Below are 18,372 nucleotides of genomic sequence, written 5' to 3'. Positions count from 1 at the left end.
ACGAACGGCCAGCATGGCACCTGCGGAGGCATACCGTGAGGTGGGGCCCCGGGAGAGCACTGCGGGAGCGCAGGCTTCACGTTTTGGGTTCCGGTGCGGCTGCGAGGCTGCTGCCTCGGAGTCTTGTGTGGATCACAACGGCGAGTTGAGTCGGCTAGGGTGAGCTTAAGGACGGCAGGGGAAGCGGGGTTCTAGGGAGGTCGCCAGGGACAGGGGCACGACATCGGTGGGGAGAATCTTTTAGGAAACCGCTTTCGCAAAGACCTATTTTAGAGTGCTTGCGCCCCCTGGTGGCAGTTGTTGGAAGCATCTTGAGGATGACCAAATGCCTAATTGCATAGGGGACTGGGAAGCCGACCCTGCCAGCTGTTGGGGTCCTACAAGGAAACAGGACACACTATTTCCCAGAGTGAAAAAGACATGCAGCTTTGGGGTGTCTAGATCTGAGGCGATGATGAAGGATTCCTGGGGAAGGTGGCTGCGCCATAAGAATGCAGAGGCCCACCATGCTCATAGCCATTCAATTTGCCCCTTTCACCCAAACCCTTCCCAAGGAAAGGCACTCGAATACTAGTTAAAACTAAGTCAGATTTTTATTTTTTCCATAGACCACATCATTTAATAATAAAAAAAAATAAAAATAAAAATTGAACAAAAGGAAAAGGTGGATATAAAGTGGAACCAGAGGGCAAGAGGCTGCAGGACTAAAGAGACTTGGGAACTGCAGGGGCCCTGGGACTCAGGAGGAGAGGCTGATTCAGCTCATAGGTGACCCAGTCCTGGCCCCGGCTGTTCCCAAAAGGCTGTGTGTGAGTACCCAAGGGAGGTGGGAAGCAGGACGGAGGGAAAACGAGAGGTCTGGGGCACTTGGCTATTCCCACTTCTGGCCAAACTCTTCCCTCCACAACCTAGCTCTTACCTCTCAGACTTAATGGGCAGAAAGGAGGAGGACTAAGTTCCAAGAGTTTGATATTTGGGGATGGGTGGCAGTTACAGCTCAGCACTGAGCAATGGTTCCAGGGTGGTGGTGATTGTACCTATCCCTCTGTGGCCTTTAACCTCCTAGGGCAGAGTGGCAGGTACCTGCAGCTCTCCTAGTGTTTTCTTAGCTAGCGGCGCCCACCCCGGTCCCGTACAGGTGTGCTTCGACTCCGGCTTCTGCTGTGGCGCTTGGTGTCTCTGCGATCCCTCTCCCTGCCTCGGTCTCGGTCTCTTTCCCTATCCCGATCTCGGTCCCCCCTGTCCCTTTCTCTCTCCCTGTCCCTCTCCCTCTCCCTGCTGTGCTCTCTTCGCTTCTCCCGTTCTAGCTGTCGGTTGCGTTCCCGCTCAGCTTCCTTCTCCCGCTCCTTCTGCTCCTCCTCTTCTCGTTCCTTTCGCCGCTTCTCCCGCTCCTTGGCCCGTTCCGCCTGCTCTGCCTCCTTCTGAACAATCTGTAGCCAGGCAGGAAGGGCAGAGACACAAAGTGCATTACAGTCCTGTCTGAATTGGTCCCAGACCCCCAATTCCTAGCTCAAGGTCACCATCAGTTCTGCTGTTAAACAGGAAAAGGGCAGGCATGGGGGATGAGCTGCGTGTCCCCCCACCCCAATACACGACAGGGGCTAGCATCATCCATGTGCAGTCTCTCTGGTATTTCCTAGCTTCCATCACTATAGGTGCAAACAAACAAATCTAAGTAGCATTAAGCCCAAAGTTCCCTCAAATTTTAATTTAGATTAAGGGGCTGGCAAGATGGCTCACTGTATTAAAGCCCTTGTTGCAAAAGCCGGGCAACTTAGTTCACCCAAGATCTAACTGCACCAAACTGTCCTCTGACTTTCACATCAACTCCATGGCAAGCACATTCCCTTCTAACATATATACTAATAAAAATGCCTTGAAATTCTCATGAAAAAGCCATTCTAGATATTAAGCAGCAGAAGTGACCTGTATAAAGACTTTATAAAGCATGCATTTCTCAGCTCATAAATCAAGTTCCAAGAAGCATGGGCAACACAGCCAGCTTCTTCAAACACCCAAGCTCTAGTCCCTGCCTTTATGGCCACCTTCACTTTCTCTATAGCACCCCCAGTGGCTGTTTCTTTCTTTTTCAAATTATTTATTTTTATTTTATGTACATTGGTGTTTTGCCTTGGGTGTCAGGTCCCCCGAAACTGGAGTGACATAGTTATGAGCTGCCATGTGGGTGCTGGGACTTGAACCCAGGTCCTCTGGAAGAGCAGTCAGTGCTCTTAACCCCTGAGCCATCTCTCCAGCCCCAGGGGTTGTTCCTTAAAGCTGGCTTTCTGTTAATTCTTCATTTCACCCCTGCTAATCCTAAGCCAATGCCAGGGCCTACCCAGCCCACAGTCGTCATCTGGGTGCAGTGGCCCACCTCTAGCTTTGCCATTGCTCAGCAAAGGAGAGTACTCACCTGGCTCTCAGTCAGTGGGAGCCAGTAGATGCAGGGAGCTGCCTTAGTCTTACGGAAAAGGTCATCCAGCAACTTGGCGGGTGGCTCCTCCTGAGCCTTTTCTGTGGTGGGAGGAAATCAACATCAGATGTATAAAACCTTTCAACCCAACCCACCTGTGTCCCTGCCCTTCCAACGGAGGAGACACGAACACCCTGCCCTTCTTACAGCTAAGTACCTTTCTTCTCACTCTTCTTCTCTTTAGATTTAGCACGCTCTTTGCGGCGGCGGTCACGGGACCTTGATCGGGAGCGGGGCCCCTCTCGAACTTTGTCCCGATCCCATTCTCGCTCAGACCGAGTTCTCTCCCGTCGTTCCATTTCTCGTTCCCTTTCTGCCCATTGCTCTCGCACAGCCCGTTCCTGCTCCCGTTGCTCTGCCCGAGGGTGGGGTGGTGGCTGGACTGGGGGTGGGGGTGGGGGATGCAGGGGCCTTGGTGCTCCTTGTTCCTCTGTCTTAGTTTCAGAAGGCCGATCGACCAAGAGTCCCCGGTGATAGTCCAGCTGTGGGCAGAGGGACAAGGACAGTCAATAAGGAGATTACACCATTTCCAATGAAGTACCAGGGGTACAAAGAGGAGTAAAAACCAATCTTAGTAACAGCAGGTTTGGTGAGGTCTCAGAATCCACCAGTACTTGGCTGCCTCTGCCCATGCCCTCATTTTCCTTAGGGCTCTCACCTCATCTTGCTCAGCATAGTCAGCACAGAGGAATTTGGGGTTGGACTGGGGCCACTTGACCCCATGCAGAGCTGTACGGGTGGCAACGGCCTCTTCTACTGTTGAGTACTGGTGAGGAAGAAGCAGAGAGAGATGGTGTCTTGCTGCGCGCGATGCCCTCAAATCTGCCCATACCGCTTATAGGAGTGGGTGCCACAAACTAAAGTGTCAGCATCTTTGCTTACCGTTACAAAGCAGTGAGATTTGATCTTGTCAATCCAGAAGGCCTCTTCTACCAAAGTTCCTGTCCGCCCCAGTAATTCCTTCAGCTGGCCTAAAGTGAAGGGACGAACCTGCCAATGAGAATGAATTTTCAAGGTCTTAAAAGGTTAGCACACCTATACATCTAGCATTAACGATTTCCCAAAAAGAACTGGAGAGATGGCTCAGTAGATATGAACACTGGCTTCTTTTCCAGAGGATCCAGCTTGAGATCTCACATGTGGATGTTGAAAACTGAACTCAAGCACTCTTTGAGAACATTAGACTCTTAATTTCTAAGACATCTCTCTAGTTCCCACCCAAAGTGTAAACCCTAAAGGAAATGAGCCAACATATGAAAACGACTCACCAAGTTGGAGATATGGACAATGTTACTGATCTTGCCCCTGGGTGGGGAGGGCACCTGGGCAGTCCGGACTGGGTCATCAATCGTAATGGAAACTCCAGACTTCTGCTGGCTAATGGACCTCCGGGTTAAGGTATCTCCTAACGTTACTAAGAAGAGAGCACAAGAGCAGATTTCAGGAGGCAGCCCTGCTGGCTCACTGCCCAGGTATCTCATGGTTCCCTTCATTTTATTCTTCACTCAGCAGCCACTCTTCCATTCAGATGTGCCAAGGTGCAAGGGCACACAAACCCAGTTCAAAGCAGTACCTGGGAGATGCCAGGCACAATAAAGTGACATGCAAGGCAGAAGGCATCAAATGTGTCCTCAGAGAATTCAGACAGTGGTTACCCCTCACCCACCTTTCTTTACTTCATGCTCCACAGGTGGGGGCAAGGCCACCTCTACTGAAACCTGGGGAGGCACAGGGGGCTCTGCTTCAGGTTCCTTTTCTTCCTCCTCTTCCCTCTGCCCATTCTCTTGGCCCTCTGCAGGCACTACCTATAAAGACATAAGAAGACAGAGGTGGTCTGTCATCACATTGGCACATTCCCTTCAGACTCTGGCTCCCAAAGTGGTTATCAACCTCACACATTCCTTCCACCGTGGGAGGTTATTCACCTTAACTCTCAACTCATGTTTTATGTGTTTTGAGACAGGATCTATGGAGTCCTGGCTGTCTATATGTAGACATGACTGTCCTTGAATTCAGAGATTTGCTTGCCTCTGCCTCCGCGAAATTAAAGCCGAGTGCCACACCATGCCTGGCTAAAAAACTATTGAAAACAAAACCATTTAATTATCTGTGTGCCTACATGCACACAGGCCTCTGTGGAAGTCAGGACAACTTTAGGAGCTGCATCTCTACCACATGGTCCAGAGGAGCGCTGCCCGGCTTCCCAGTAGGCTCCTTGACCCCCTGAACAATCCTGCTAGTGTGAACTTCTTTGTCTATTTTAGGCTTTAGTTTTCAATTTGGTGTTGTGGCACAAGTTGCTGAACAAAAGTCAGTCAACTGGTACGGTTGTGTTCTAAGAAAATGCTCTTTGCAACTGGCAGTGTTTAGCATAGCAGGAGCCCAGAATGTGTCCATTAGCCCAGCCCTCAGCACAGGAGTTCCCTTCCAGGACTCTACCTCGGCTCCTCAGCTGTCTGCTCCTATCCGATGCTGGGGTGCAGTACTTTTACCTGAGTGACTGTCCGGCATATTTTCAGTCCTTTGTCGTGGGTTCCATCTTCGCCATTACGCTCTGTCTCATCCTCAGAGATTCGGGAGTCATCAGCATGAAGATCCACAACAGCCTCCTGCCCCGCCAGGGGTTTGATGTCGGGGATGAGGCTCTGGGACACAGACACCCCCGCTACCCCGTTACACTGGGCCCATGTCTACTCCCACCTGAACATGTTTCATCCTCCCTTCCCTGGCTCCTCCCACCTCACCTTGAGTGATTCAGTGGTGATGCTGATGGAAGGTTTCTTCTGTGTGGTCGCTGTGCTGGCTCCCCAACGTCGTTTTCGACCAGGCTGGCCCCCCTCTGTGTCACTGTTTCCAGCTTGCAACCCCTTGGTAGCTGCTGTCCCCAAGAAACAGTATCCAACAGTTAGATGGCCTCAGGCTCCTTGCTTGCTCAAACCACAACACTTATAAACTGCTTTTGGTTTAATTTTTAGTAAAGGGTTAAGAAAAAAAGTTTGGGGTGGGCGGGGGCAGGGAACTAAAGCTCAAGAATGAACAAAAATGTTCTCTTCCTTATAAACTATCTGTAAAAAGGAGAAGGGGTAACTAGTTGGACGAACACTTCAGGGACATGAGTACATTGCAAGACTAGTGCTTCCATAACCATCTAATAAAAAGCTCTTCCTTCAACTGAGCGCCCCAGTGGGAAACAGTTAAAACAACTTAAGCATAATCATTTCCTAAAGTATAAAACAGTAAGCATATACTACAAACTCAGAGTCAGATACTTGAAAGAACAACATTCCTTTAAGAGCTGAGTGTGGTAGCACAGGGCTATAATCCCAGCTACCTGAGAGGATATGGCATGGCAGGATTCATTTTGAGGCCAGCCTGGTCTACATAGAAGAGACCTTGTTTCAAAAGTAAGTTATTAATAAGAAGTGAATAGACTGGAAATGGTCTGAGGTACAGAGCTCTCCTTAAATGTGGGTGGAGCTGAGGAAACTGCTCTGGTATTGCTTGCCTAGCATGTGCAAGGCCCTGGGTTCAGTACTCAGTAACACAGGCACACACTGGTGGCTGGAGAAACAGTGGGATTGGTTCAAAGGGGGAAAAAAGGAAACTACATGTGTAGGAAAGGCAGACTTGCTGGGTGGAGGGGGCAAGGGAGACTGCTCCCTACCAAGAATGCTACTGGGAGGAAATGGGATTCTATTAGTCTGCAAATTTTATAACTTTTGCCAGGGATTTGGGGCTAGACTTACAGACAACGGAGATTTTCCTCTTGAATGATTTAGGCATCGAACTCTGTATGGAGAAGATAAGGAAGAAAGAGAGAGAGACACCCCACAGAGAGGGGGGGAGGAGGTTAAATGGGGCAATCTTAGCATAAATGCCAAAGACACACAGAGACAGAGAGAGACACCAACAGATAGAGACCAAAACAGAAGCAGCAAACGGCAACAAACGAAGCAGAATCAATGCAAGTTAGAGGGAAAATCAAAACCAGACATCATAGGGAAACTCATCTACTTAATTTCATACCAGTGCATTAGCTTTACCAGAAATAAGATGGAGGAGGAATTCAGCAACCTCCCAGCTATTTATTTATTTTTTAATTTTTTTTTTTTTTTGAGACACTACGCATAGCTTAGGCTAGCTTCAAACTTGCGGTGATCCTCCTGCCTCAGCTTCCCAAGCTGGGATTACAGGTATGAGCCACCATGCCCAGCTCCCTGACAGCCCTTTAAGTTGCCGATCATGCCCACTTCAACTGTACCTAAGGGTGGAGAACACCAAACCCAATGAGCTATACCCAGACCTGGTCATCAGGTCCTCCCAGGTCTTTACTTGCTAATTGGAAAGATACAAGAGAATCAACTCTTAAGATGGCAACTTAAACAACTTTCCTTTACTCCATGCCCAGTCTGACATCTTGACAGGAAGTGGGATGCTTGAAGACGAGCCAGATCATTCTTCATGAGAAGAATTACCCTAGGTTCACTGAAGATAAAGTTCCTGAGCCAACAGCTAGCAGAGAATCTAACACTAGCTCCTGTGTAAGGAGGCTTTGGTAAAGGCCGGGCAGCCCCAGGGGAAGCCCCAGCACTCCCAGCCACTACCCTTGCTCCACCAGCGCCTTACCACTATCCTTCAGGTAGAGCTCATACCTCAGGGTCTCTAGCTAAGGACCAAAACCAAAACAAACCCCAGAAGACAGATTCGGGCAAGCCGCTTCCCAGACACTCAGTGGGAGTAATATTAACAGACAGAGCAAAAGTGGGGGTGGGGGAGAGACACTTAAGGTTTAGGTGCTTATTTCTGGAAAAACTAAGACCATCCTACCACCCATCCTTCTAAAGGGTAGGGCAGAACCCTCTCTTCCATCCACCCCCCAGCCCCACCTGTGTCATCTAACCAAGTCTCCTTGGTCTCTGTTAAGGGCCAGCCTGACCCCTAGCTGGGTTGCTTGTGATGGGTAAGTTAGTGAGAAAAGGGGGGAAAAAAAAAAGTCTTAATTAAAACAAGAAAAACACGAACCAAATAAATAAACCCAACAAAGAAATCAGAAAAATAAAGGAAAAAACTAAAATAATAGATTAAAGAAGAAGTAGAAAATAAAGAATAAACTAGGAATATGACAAATGTTCCAGGTACCATCTCACACCTGGGATCTTCAGTTCAGCCAATCGCACCTCACTGTGTACTGTATCTAGTCAACCGCCGGTCCAATCAGAATGAGCCCTCCCTGCTAGGCGTTGTGCAATTGGTGGGGGGTTGGGTTGGCAAAAAAGGTGGGCGCACGGCGTGGTAGTCAGCGTGGCACTGCCAGAGTCCTCCCAGGGGCGCAGGGGGGGCGGGAGGGAAACGTGTGGGGGGACGCTGCCCAGTTTCCAAGATGTCAAGACAGTTCACTGGCGATGGCCAGCCTCAGCGAGGGGCAGAGGGGGGAATGGGGGCAGAACATCAGTCCTGGCCCTGTAGGGCATCATCTTGCAGTCCCTGATGAGATGGCCTGTGAGTAGCAGGAACACTCCTTGCCTCTTGAGGCAGGCAGGACCCTAGTCCACCAGTGGCAAGCTGCAGCAATACCACCACCCAATACTTGGAATCCAGGTGATGACTCCAAAGTCCCTTCCTCCTCGGAATGTAACTGGGGAGGGGTCCTTTCACCAAGGAGGATCAATGGAGCCTCTGATGAAGGTAGCCTGGGCAGTAGTAGATGAACTTCCCCAGGACCTGGTACACATTCAGCAGCAAGATCAGAATGTGTGTCTTCTGGGTTGTGGTTAGCATCTCCTCAGGGGGTCCAGCTGAAGACAGTGGTTCCAGTCAGGTGGATGAGTAAGTAAGTCCCTGTCTCCAGGGATGGAGAAGGTTGGAGCAACCAACAGGCTGCTGCCTTTCAACATGGACAACAGGGACCAAAAGAAAGTCCATTTGATGAGTAAGTGGTGACACATGGCTTGGGCTTTCATCAGCTTTAAATCCCTGGGGTACAGACCCTAGACTTCTCTGCAGTGCTCCTAGTTGGCACAGCTTAAGCCATGGGTCCCACTCAGCGTTTACAGCATGGTACTGTGATCACCAACACTGACTCTCTTAGGTTTCTTGGTCCCTAGGTGGGGATCCCAGCAGTCTGTAGCAAACAAGGCAACCCACAGTCTTTGATACGTAAGAGCATGTGGGCAGGCGCCCCAGCACTGGCACAAACTCTTCTTGGGGTGTCCCAAGTAGGGAGATGAATTCAAGTCCACCCCTTTCCAAATGCCTTTTGTTTTCTCAGTATGAGTCTTTCCAGAACAGTGCTCTTCTTAGCCCCCTGATGTAAGCAAGACAGGGAGGCAAAAGGGGGCCATCACAGGAGCCCATACACATGCCCCCTCTGGCCAAGACACCTGGATAGCAGACTCGGCTCTGATTGGGCGGCTCAGTAGCAGCGGGTGGGTCCAGAGGTAGAGGCGGCATCAGCGATTGGCCAGTTGGGCAGGGTTATATTTTACGGGCGGATTACCGTACATGAGGTACTTGGACAAAGTTTTACGGGGAAGAAGGACCTTGTAATAAATAATATTCTGCACATCAAATCACTTTCACCGGCCCCCACCCCCGCAACACACACCAGAGAAAGGCTACACACACAACAGCCCCTCCCACCCTGTAATAATACCACTCCCAAACCCAACTAATTCTATTTCTTTAAGAGCTAAGAAGACTTCGCTGGCTCCAAAGGGGTAAGCCTCTTGAATTGGGTACAGGAAAAAAGGTAATACACACGCCAAAAAGAGAGACAGAGGGGCCTTCTGGATCATCTCAGCGATGGCTTATAAGAAGCGCACCTCTGCTATGAGACCACTGGGGGGCAGAAGAGCAGCAAAAATTCCTCAGCATGGTTGATCTGGTAGGAGCCACCAAAGCCCACCAGGTGGCGTTGAGTGCCAGCAAGCCTTTAAAAGGGAGGGAAAAGGGAAAGCTCAAGGAGTTAGCTTCACCAGCAGGAAAAGCTGTGCTTGATCTTTAGAAAAGGGGCCATTAACAGACTTCCAAATTAGGAGTCTGGTCTGGTCTATTTCCCACTTAGGGAAAGAATCAAATAGACCTGTCCCCATCACAAGGGGTATCCCTTGCTAAACCAGCAAATTCTTCCTTGGCTCTATCCTGATCCAAGGTCCTGCCTTGTCCCTCTTAATTCATCCCACTGTGTAAGAGGGGTCACTAGGCCGGTCTAGTCTCCCTAGGCCCATGCTCTGCCTCCCACCCCAGCAGGTGGCTGGGCTAGTTACCTCTTTCTTCTCCTCCTCTTCAGCACCGCCCTCATTGCTAGCTTGGTCTGCAACAGGCACAGGAGGCTCTGGAACCTCGTTTTCAGGTCTGTTTTCAGTTGCGTCCATGGTCACTTCCTCCTTCTCTTCACTGACAGGGTGGAAGAGGTTGAAGGAGAGCAGGAGAGAACGAAGGGGAAGAGGGTAAGATGTTAGCCCTGGGGCCATAAAACCTCAACATCTCTTTACTTGGGTGGGATTGTAATAGCTGCCTTTAAGCTCAGACTAGAACTCTGCCACCAAAGGAAAAGTGGTGATGTTTTCCCTGGGGAACCAGAACCCAGAGTTCGTAGGTACTAATCCACAGTTCTCTTGCAGGAAACATCCTCCTCTAAAAAGCCCTTCAAAAGTGACCTTGAGTTATCCATCAGCCTTCGGACTCCCTCCCCCCGGGTCACAGGTACCTTCACTGTACACAAGAATCTAAGGGAAGCCTGATGCCTTCATTAAAAAAAAAAAAAGAGAGAGAGAGACAAGAGGGCACGGCTGTAGCAAATGATTCTGTCCTCTGCTTAATCAACTGTTTAATAAGTGGGTGCCTGGTGAGCCACACAATCTAGAGACACCAGGAAGAGTGAAGGGTGAGGGGCTGCAGGAGAGAGTATAGGGCTGGTAGTAAACACGCCTACTTCTCTCATCCTAGAGATCTAAAACTGCTAAAGAAGTATGCAAGCTTAAGAGTCAGGCCACTTTCACCTGCTGAGGAAACTGCTCTTACATTTGACTCTTACCCCATCTTTCCCACTCCCTCATTTCAACTTCCAAGAGGTAAAGAGCACTCCTCCCAAGTCAGCAATACCCTCCCCCCACACCACACAACTCCCCCAAACATGGAAACCACTCTCCCACAAGTTAGCACCCACTTCAGACAAAGAAATCCAGAGATTCCACTGAATATCTTCCTACCTTTCTGTCATCATCCCTAACTTCAAACTCAACCCCCAACCCATACTAGGTTTAAAAAAAAAAAAAATTAAATCAAGACGGTCAGGGGCCCAAGTGAGAAATGGGAAACCAAGTCTCCCCAGGCCAATAACTAGTACCGGAAAATTCAGTACTCCCAACAGGCTGTCTGACACACAAGGGGTCAGAAAAGCCTCCCTTGGGTAGGCAGGGAGAGATGCAAAACTGAGGGGGAGGGGAAGTCAGGATGGAGCCCCCAGCTAGCAGGCCCCCACAGAAACACGTGATCTGTCTGCTTAAATCTTGAAGAAAGGCTTATCAAAAACCAAACCAAAACAAACGACCTATTTCTCAGAGAGGGCAACTGGGCCAATTAGGAACCGAGCAGGAAGGACAAAGGGAGAAAGCAAGCGGAATGCCTGAGAACAGATCAAAATGAAAGACAGTGAAAGCCATGAGGAAGCTAAGGACCACAGGCGGGCTAGAGGTGGGGAAAGGGACACATGGAAATGTGAAGCTCTCACCCTTCTTTGCTGTCTGATAACATGATTTTTTTTCTCCCCCTGGAAGTGCTGTTTATCCCTTTCTGGAATGGAAGAAATAACAAAAACCAAACAAAAAAATCCTAAAAAAATTAAAACAAAAACCAAAACCCCAAACCAAACAAACCACCTTCTTTGCCCCGAGATCCCACCACCTCCTCCCAGCCACCCGATCCAGAGAGAGAAATCAAGATGCAGCAACTGGGGATCCAAAAAAAAAAAAAAAAAAAAAAAAAATGGTAAATGGAAGGGGAGGTGGTGGTGGAGCGGGGAGGCTAAAATAGATCTGGCTTTTAAGAGATAAGCGTTTAAGTCCTCACGGCAAACCCCGAGTTCGGCTGGATCGGTCTCTCTGGAGGAAGAGAAGGAAGAGGGCCAGGCTGCTGGTAGTAGCTGGCTCTATTGTATTGGCGAAGCGGCAGCGATCAGCCGGAGACATGCAGGGGAGCCATCTTGCCACTTACCCAGCAGCCCGTGTGTGCGGATGGGGGAGGGCCCTGATGCAGCAGGGGAGGGGAAAGAGGGAGGGAGCTGAGCGAGCAAGGTTCTTATCCTCTGGCAGGCCACAGGGAGTCAACTGGCTCCAGAAGCTAGGCCTTTTCCCTTCTTTTCTCAGGTTACAACAGCTACAGAGACAGTTCTAATACTACATACAGGGCCAGGGTGCTTTTTCCCAGTCTTCCCAGGGGGGCAAAAAAGGGGCCAGGTGGGGAGAACATACAGTTACAGCTGCCTGATTGGAAGATAAATTAAGTGAAGTGAAACAGCAGAGTTGGGAATGAGAAACGATTAAAAGAAAAAAAAAAAAGATAAGGCCAAAGTGGAAGGAATCTTAAAGATGACCAAAGTTCTATTCTACCCTCAGAACATTGAGACAATCTTTTTTATGTCCCCATCACTCTCCAACTCAGGAGAACTCCCTTGCAGCTCACCCCCAGCAGTGACACATGTAACCTGTCTGTTTCTAAGGGTGGAGGGAACTGGATAAACCTGGGAGAGAGCCTTCTCCAAAAGATAGAAGGGTGCTGTCTCTGGAGGGGTAACAGATGATGTTCCTAATCTTTATTTAACAAGGCTGCTCAGTCAGGGGCTGCCTAAAGCTAGTAAGGAATAGGCCAGAGGGCCTTGCACAGCTAAAGCCTGAAGGCCTCCAAAGCAAACAAGACATGGAGGTGAGAGGTGTCACTTGGGGCAAGGGAGGATGAGATTAGCTAAACACAATGAGATAAGGAGACCAGCAATTATGGGCATCGTCACCAGATTAAATATGAAGTCGGAAACAGACCTGAACAAAAGATGCATTCCTGCCAGACATCATATAGCCACAGGACTTCAGGAAGATTGTTACAGTCTTGAGACTAGCCAATCGCAAAGCAACAACAAACAAAAACATGCAAAATACCCCCAGTAATAGCAGCAAAACACTGAAGGGACTCAACATGTGCATTTGCTTACTGAAATGTACTCAACAGCAAACAGAACTGTAACACCAGACAAGCTTCTAAGGATGTTTGCAAGCTCACTCTCTTGAGGAAAGGGCTCTGTGTGTGTGTGGGCCAGCCTGCCTCTGCCTCGTGATCACTGGGACTAAAGGCCTGGACACCACACCCAACCTCAATATTTCATTTTGATTAGAGCTTTTAGACAAGAATGAAATTTTCTCTGTGCTGTTTAAAATTAAAAACCTACAAGCCAAAGAGGCACGGGGGAGGAGATGCCTGTGTGTATTTTTAAAAGTTCCCTTTTACATAGCGATCCTAGTCTGTTCGGAAAGCAAGATCCTGTAGGGGGTTAAAAAAAAAAAAAAGTGAACCCAGGAATCAGACTGGCCCCACCTTTTGTAAGTTGTGTGATAGTGGCCAACTTTCTGAACATCTCCTACTTTCTGTAAGTGTTGCTAGTAATAATACCCACCTCAAGGGCAGTGTGAGCTCTGTGGGGTCTGGCTTGAATGCTGCTACAAATCTAGATAAGAGTATGTAGGAAACCAGGTAGGCAGCAGGGTCACCCAGGCACCACATCTGACGCCTTTTTTGTTTTAAATTCAAAGGGTAGATATTTTCTCTGATGCTAAAACATTCAGTGATGGGGATGACAGGTTTTGACAATGCCTTTATCTCTCTGAGTAGTAGTCATTAGGTTACCCACCTCTACCTACAAAGTTCCTCAGGGTTACTGATGGTGTACCTAACACAAATACCTATGTAAGTACTTCTTAATTACAGTGCAATGATAGGTAACAAGTGGATACTTCATAAACATTTGTTGATCTGTTGAACATAAACCCTTTGTTTCTTTATGAAGGTCTGAGGTTGCTCCTGTCCACTAGGTTTGTGTACACAGAAGGTGGTAATTAGAACAAGGTCAGTGTATGAAGTCACTGCTGCCCATGAACTATTGCACCCACCCTTTCCATCTTTTATTGTACCCCCTGAAAAAAAATGTTCTCTTTAGACTTGGTCTCAGTATATAAGCCAGGATCAGCCTCCAATGCAAGATCTGGGATTGCAAATGCACACCTCCACTGTTATTCTTGCAAGTAAAGTATGAATTCACTTTTATGTGCTGTTTGTCTCACAAGTACATTGTGCCCACCAAGCTTTTTCATGCAGACACTGGGGATCAAACTCAAGTTCTTATGCATACAGCAAGCATTTTACCAACCAAGCATTCCTCTCTCCCTCTTCTGTTTTTTAATATAAAAGGGAAGCATTATTTTTTGGCTGTATGAGATTTTTGTTATATCTAATGCAGGCAGAAGACTAGATTTTGGAACACAGCTTGACCAAATTTGGACTGAGCACTCACAAATCCTTGCCCTGGGCAGGAAAAAAAGACACCATTACCACTCTACCACTACTCTGTCTCACTGTACAGCTCTGGATGTCCTAGAACTCTCTATGTAGATCAGGCTGTACTCACATCCACAGAGGAACAACAGCCCTCCCCTTCATGCTGGGATTAATAGGTGTGCTAAAATACCCGGCTCACTTCTGATATTTGATATTTAGAGCACCTCATTCACAATCAGAATCAAAACAGGTTTCACCAACAGGAGTTAAAAATGGTCCTTGAAATAAATTCTAATCTTTGCCTAACACTTTACTGTTGTTTTGTAGTCATATGGTATTGAGACAGGAAGAAACCAAGAGTTAAGCCATCAATGTGCTTTCTACTTAGTATTTTAAAATGATCCCACTTTTTAAATTGGCAAGGGCTCTAGATCAGGCTATCAAGATAAGAAGTGCTGTGAATCAGCTGAAACATAGGAAACCCACAAAATTTATTTGCCAAATTCTATGTCAGCACAGTTGTAAGGCTGTCACAGTTGTATGGGTGTCAGCCTGTGAATACATCTTTTAGTTAGGTTGCTCAACAGACTGCCTACCACAGGTCAAGACAATGGACAGTTTCATCTGCCCAAGCTATCACCTTCTGAGAATTAATACAACTGGATTATCTTAGTCATAAAATAAAGGTCAAAATCATCCCTGGCAGTGAAAAACCCTAAGCTTCACACACCCTGGAACTGAAGGGAAAAATCCAGAAATAAAGGCATTTCCAAACAACAAAAAAAGCCTCTCTTGCTATAATCTTTGTTTTGTTTTTTTGAGGCAGAGTTTCTCTGTGTAGCTTTGGAGCCTGTCCTGGAACATATTCCATAGACAGACCAGGCTGGCTTTGCACTCAGATCTGCCTGCCTCTGCCTCTCCAGTGCTGGGACTAAAGGCGTGCAACACCACCCAGCTCTCTAGCTACAATCTTACAGACTAACCATTTAATGTGTGCAAGGAGTTCTGCAGATACTACTTCTTCTCAAAGCGCCACAGTAAGCAGTTCTTCAGGGTGTGAATAACCATTTCAAACTGCTAGTGTGCAAGGTTATGCTGCACCTTCATGAAATGGAATGGGGAAGACCATATTATGTTTGAGTGACATACACTTTATCATAGATGTGTAAATTGGGGCTCAGAATATCTTAGTTTCATTTTATGGTCCTAGGAGAAAAACCCTTTCCCAAAGGATGAGGAACCCTGTCTCACAGTAGAAAAACCCCTTTAAAAGGAGCACACTTCTGGTTTCAGAATAAAAAAGAATGACCACAAGATGGCAGCAGAATATGAGCAAGAAATATAATAAAGCTACAAAGGCAGAGCACAAAACTATCATTAGTCACAGGAAATAAGATCATCATACTGCTTATCCATCACCCTCCAAGTAGAGCTAAGAGATAGTTGAAAGACTATTATATACAGAGAGATAATACTGGTAGTAGAATTAAAAAAAAAAAAAAAAAACACAACTATGGAACAATAGGACATTTCCCAAAGCAATCCAAAATTCCTTAAGTTTAAAGTTAACCAATTTTACTATTTTAATACTTCATTTTTCATGAGAATTTGAGACGCTGAAGCCAGAAAATAAATAAATGTTTAAAGACAGGATTTCTCACCGTAGCAGGTTGGCCTTGAAACTTACTATGAAGCCAAGGATGACATCGGATCCTCCTGCCTCCACCTCCAGAGTGTGCTCCACCATGCCCTTTTTCTTTGCTTTTCTTTTGTGAGGCAGTGTCTTGGTACTTATCCCAGGCTAGCCTTGAGCTTTCAATTGCTCTGCCTCAGTGTCCCCAATACTGGGATTGTAGGAAGGCACTGGGTTACAGGTGTGCGCCGGGACACCTGTCTTGCTTCAATAACTTAATTTACAATACAAAGCTCAGAGTCATGAATATCTATTCAACTATAAAAGTAATTAGATATAAACATTTCCTTTACAATGTAAATACTATGAAGCTCACATTAACTGTAAGAATGAAGTACCCTGAGAGGCCTCCTATCTGCTGTGCCATGTACTTAGAGCACCAACTAGTGCAGGCTGCTTAGTAAAGTCACAGGCAGAGACCAGGGAGACCATGCTCCTATGTGGCTAGTCTTCTTTTTGGCTTTGCTTTGTTTTATGACTCAGGGTACTGCTATGTAGTTCAGGCCGGCCCTAAACTCATCTTTCTGCCTCAGTTTCTGATTGTGCCACCATACTCAGGTTTATGTGACATTCCCTTTTTATTTTTTTGAGACAAGGTTTTTCTATGTTACCCTAGCTGATCTATAATTTCTTATATAGACCAGACCAACCTCCAAATCAGTAATCTGCCTATGTCTGCCTCCTGAGTGCTGAGATTAAAGGTATGTGCCATTATACCCAGTCTAGACACAGGCTTCATATGCAGCACTTGTCTGGAACTCACTATATCAACCAGTCTGACCTTGGGAACTTGGGGCTACTCTCCTGTCTCATCCTCCTGAGCATTCTGTGTGCCTAGTTATTTACTTTGCAACAGAGTTTCATGTAGCTGCTGTCAAATTGGCCAAGGGCCCATTGGAGTTTAATCCTCTTTTGCCTACCCTGCAAATGGGATTACAGGTACAAAGCACCATGCCTAGCTTTTTGACCTTTCTTTATTACACTGAGTTCATAGCTCAGATGTAAGAGCCTGGTGAATGTGCCTAGAACACTGAGTTAGGATTCCCTACTCTGCTTATCCAGAACTCAGCATTACACTCAAGTGCTTACTGTTTAAAGGAGTTGCCTAGTTCAGCTCAAACAGCCCAGATTTTTTTTAATGCCCTGATCACTATTTTCCAAACTACCTCAATGTTCTGGGAGTTGGGTCCCTACCACTGTGACACTAAAGTCTGGCCTCTGTGCATTAAAACTCTGCCTTCGTATTTTAAAAGGAAGCCCTATCGAGTCCAGAACGACCCCATACTTGTCATTCTTGTTATAGCCTTACTTACACAATGTGATGAATCCTTTCTGATTCTGGGAGATGAGAGATCTGAGTCTCTGAGGTTTGAGGCTGTGTGGCAGCTGGTGGCTCTGCCTCTCCAGCTTCACACTTCTTTGGGCTCCCCTGTGAATGAAGAGGAAAAACAAACAAAACAAAGGACTTAATCCTATTAGGTTCCTTTTTTTAACCTGGAGCTGGTAAGACAGGGCAGGACATACATAGTACAGGGAGGACAGACATTCATGTATGGCCACTTTTGTCATTTGAGAATGTGGAATGGGATGTGGTTTAAAGACAGGTACTTGACCAGGCTGGCCTCAAACTCACAAAAATACGCCTGCCTCTGCCTCCCATGTACTGGGATTAAAGGCGTACACCACTGTTATCTAAAAGGTATGTCTTTTTTCTTTCTTCTTCATTTTTATTTTTCTGAGAAAGGGTTTCTCTGTGTAGCCCTGGCTGCCTTCAACTCAGCGATCTGCCTGCTTCTGCCTCGCTGGTTAAAGGCATGTACCACCACTGCCCTAAAATTTTTTTATTTGATGCAGGTTCTCATTCTGTACTTCTGGCTGTCTTGAAACTCACTATGTAGATCAGGCTAGCTTTGTAACTCACAGACACGGTTCTGCCTCCTGAGTGCTGGGACTGAAAATGTAAACCACCATGCCTGACTAAAGGTAGGTACTTCAAGACTTTCTAGCTGGGCCAGTGGCTGATACCTGTAACCTCAACACTCAGAAGGCTAAGGCATGACAACTGCAAGGTATGGCCTACATAGCAAGACCCTGTAATAAAATAAAAAGTAAAAAGTCTGAAGGACATAGATTAATACTATTCCTTTCCTGCTATGTGTAAGGCTCGTGGCTCTATTTTTAATACTCGGGAAGGCTTTCTATAGGGGGTGGAGAAATGGCTAACATGTATGAGGCCCCAAGTTCCATCCCAGCACTGCAACAACAAAGAGACAGATAGACATTCTAGCAATCATTTTATTAGACTAGAGGTACTTGGGATTAAACCTAAGGCTTCCTGCTTGCTAAGCATGCAATCTACAATTGAGCAAACACTTCCAAACCTCTGTACCCCACAGTCCTTTTTTTGACACAGGGTCTTACTATGTAGCCCAGACTAGACATGAATTCAAAGCAATCCTTCTCAGTACTAAGATGAGAGGCCTGCACCATCATGCCTGGCTTTCGGATAATAATAACTATTATTATTATTATTTCGAGACAGGGTCTCTCAGCCAGGCAGCATTGTATATGTCCTTATTCCCAGCACTTGGGAGGCAGAGGCAGGTAGACCTCTTGAATCTGAAGCCAGCCAGGGCTACACAGAGAAACCCTATCTCAGGGAAAA

General features: G+C 47.0%; 1 protein-coding gene across 3 annotated transcripts in view; it reads right to left on the bottom strand.

Annotated features, from left to right (window-relative positions):
- Positions 1-574: 574 nt before the first annotated feature.
- Acin1 (apoptotic chromatin condensation inducer 1) overlaps positions 575-18,372 on the bottom strand; it is a 39,796-nt gene continuing 21,998 nt past the window's right edge. The window contains exons 8-19 of one of the 3 annotated variants that reach the window (XM_051195719.1): positions 17,021-17,136; positions 9,739-9,868; positions 6,220-6,262; positions 5,218-5,348; positions 4,966-5,118; positions 4,140-4,278; positions 3,742-3,887; positions 3,356-3,463; positions 3,132-3,239; positions 2,631-2,955; positions 2,414-2,514; positions 575-1,430 (exon numbers count right to left, since the gene is read on the bottom strand). In XM_051195719.1, coding sequence (XP_051051676.1) covers positions 1,110-1,430; positions 2,414-2,514; positions 2,631-2,955; positions 3,132-3,239; positions 3,356-3,463; positions 3,742-3,887; positions 4,140-4,278; positions 4,966-5,118; positions 5,218-5,348; positions 6,220-6,262; positions 9,739-9,868; positions 17,021-17,136 — 1,821 coding nt within the window. In that variant the 3' untranslated portion in view covers positions 575-1,109. Of the gene's footprint in view, positions 1,431-2,413; positions 2,515-2,630; positions 2,956-3,131; positions 3,240-3,355; positions 3,464-3,741; positions 3,888-4,139; positions 4,279-4,965; positions 5,119-5,217; positions 5,352-6,219; positions 6,263-9,738; positions 9,869-17,020; positions 17,137-18,372 lie in introns of all 3 variants that reach the window. The other 2 variants (XM_051195721.1, XM_051195720.1) reach the window with 2 other exon arrangements.

This window comes from Phodopus roborovskii, unplaced genomic scaffold (assembly GCF_943737965.1).
Source record: "Phodopus roborovskii unplaced genomic scaffold, PHOROB, whole genome shotgun sequence".
Lineage (NCBI taxonomy): Eukaryota > Metazoa > Chordata > Mammalia > Rodentia > Cricetidae > Phodopus > Phodopus roborovskii.
The sequence above is the reverse complement of the archived record's forward strand: the minus strand, read 5'-3'. Positions and strand labels throughout refer to the sequence as shown.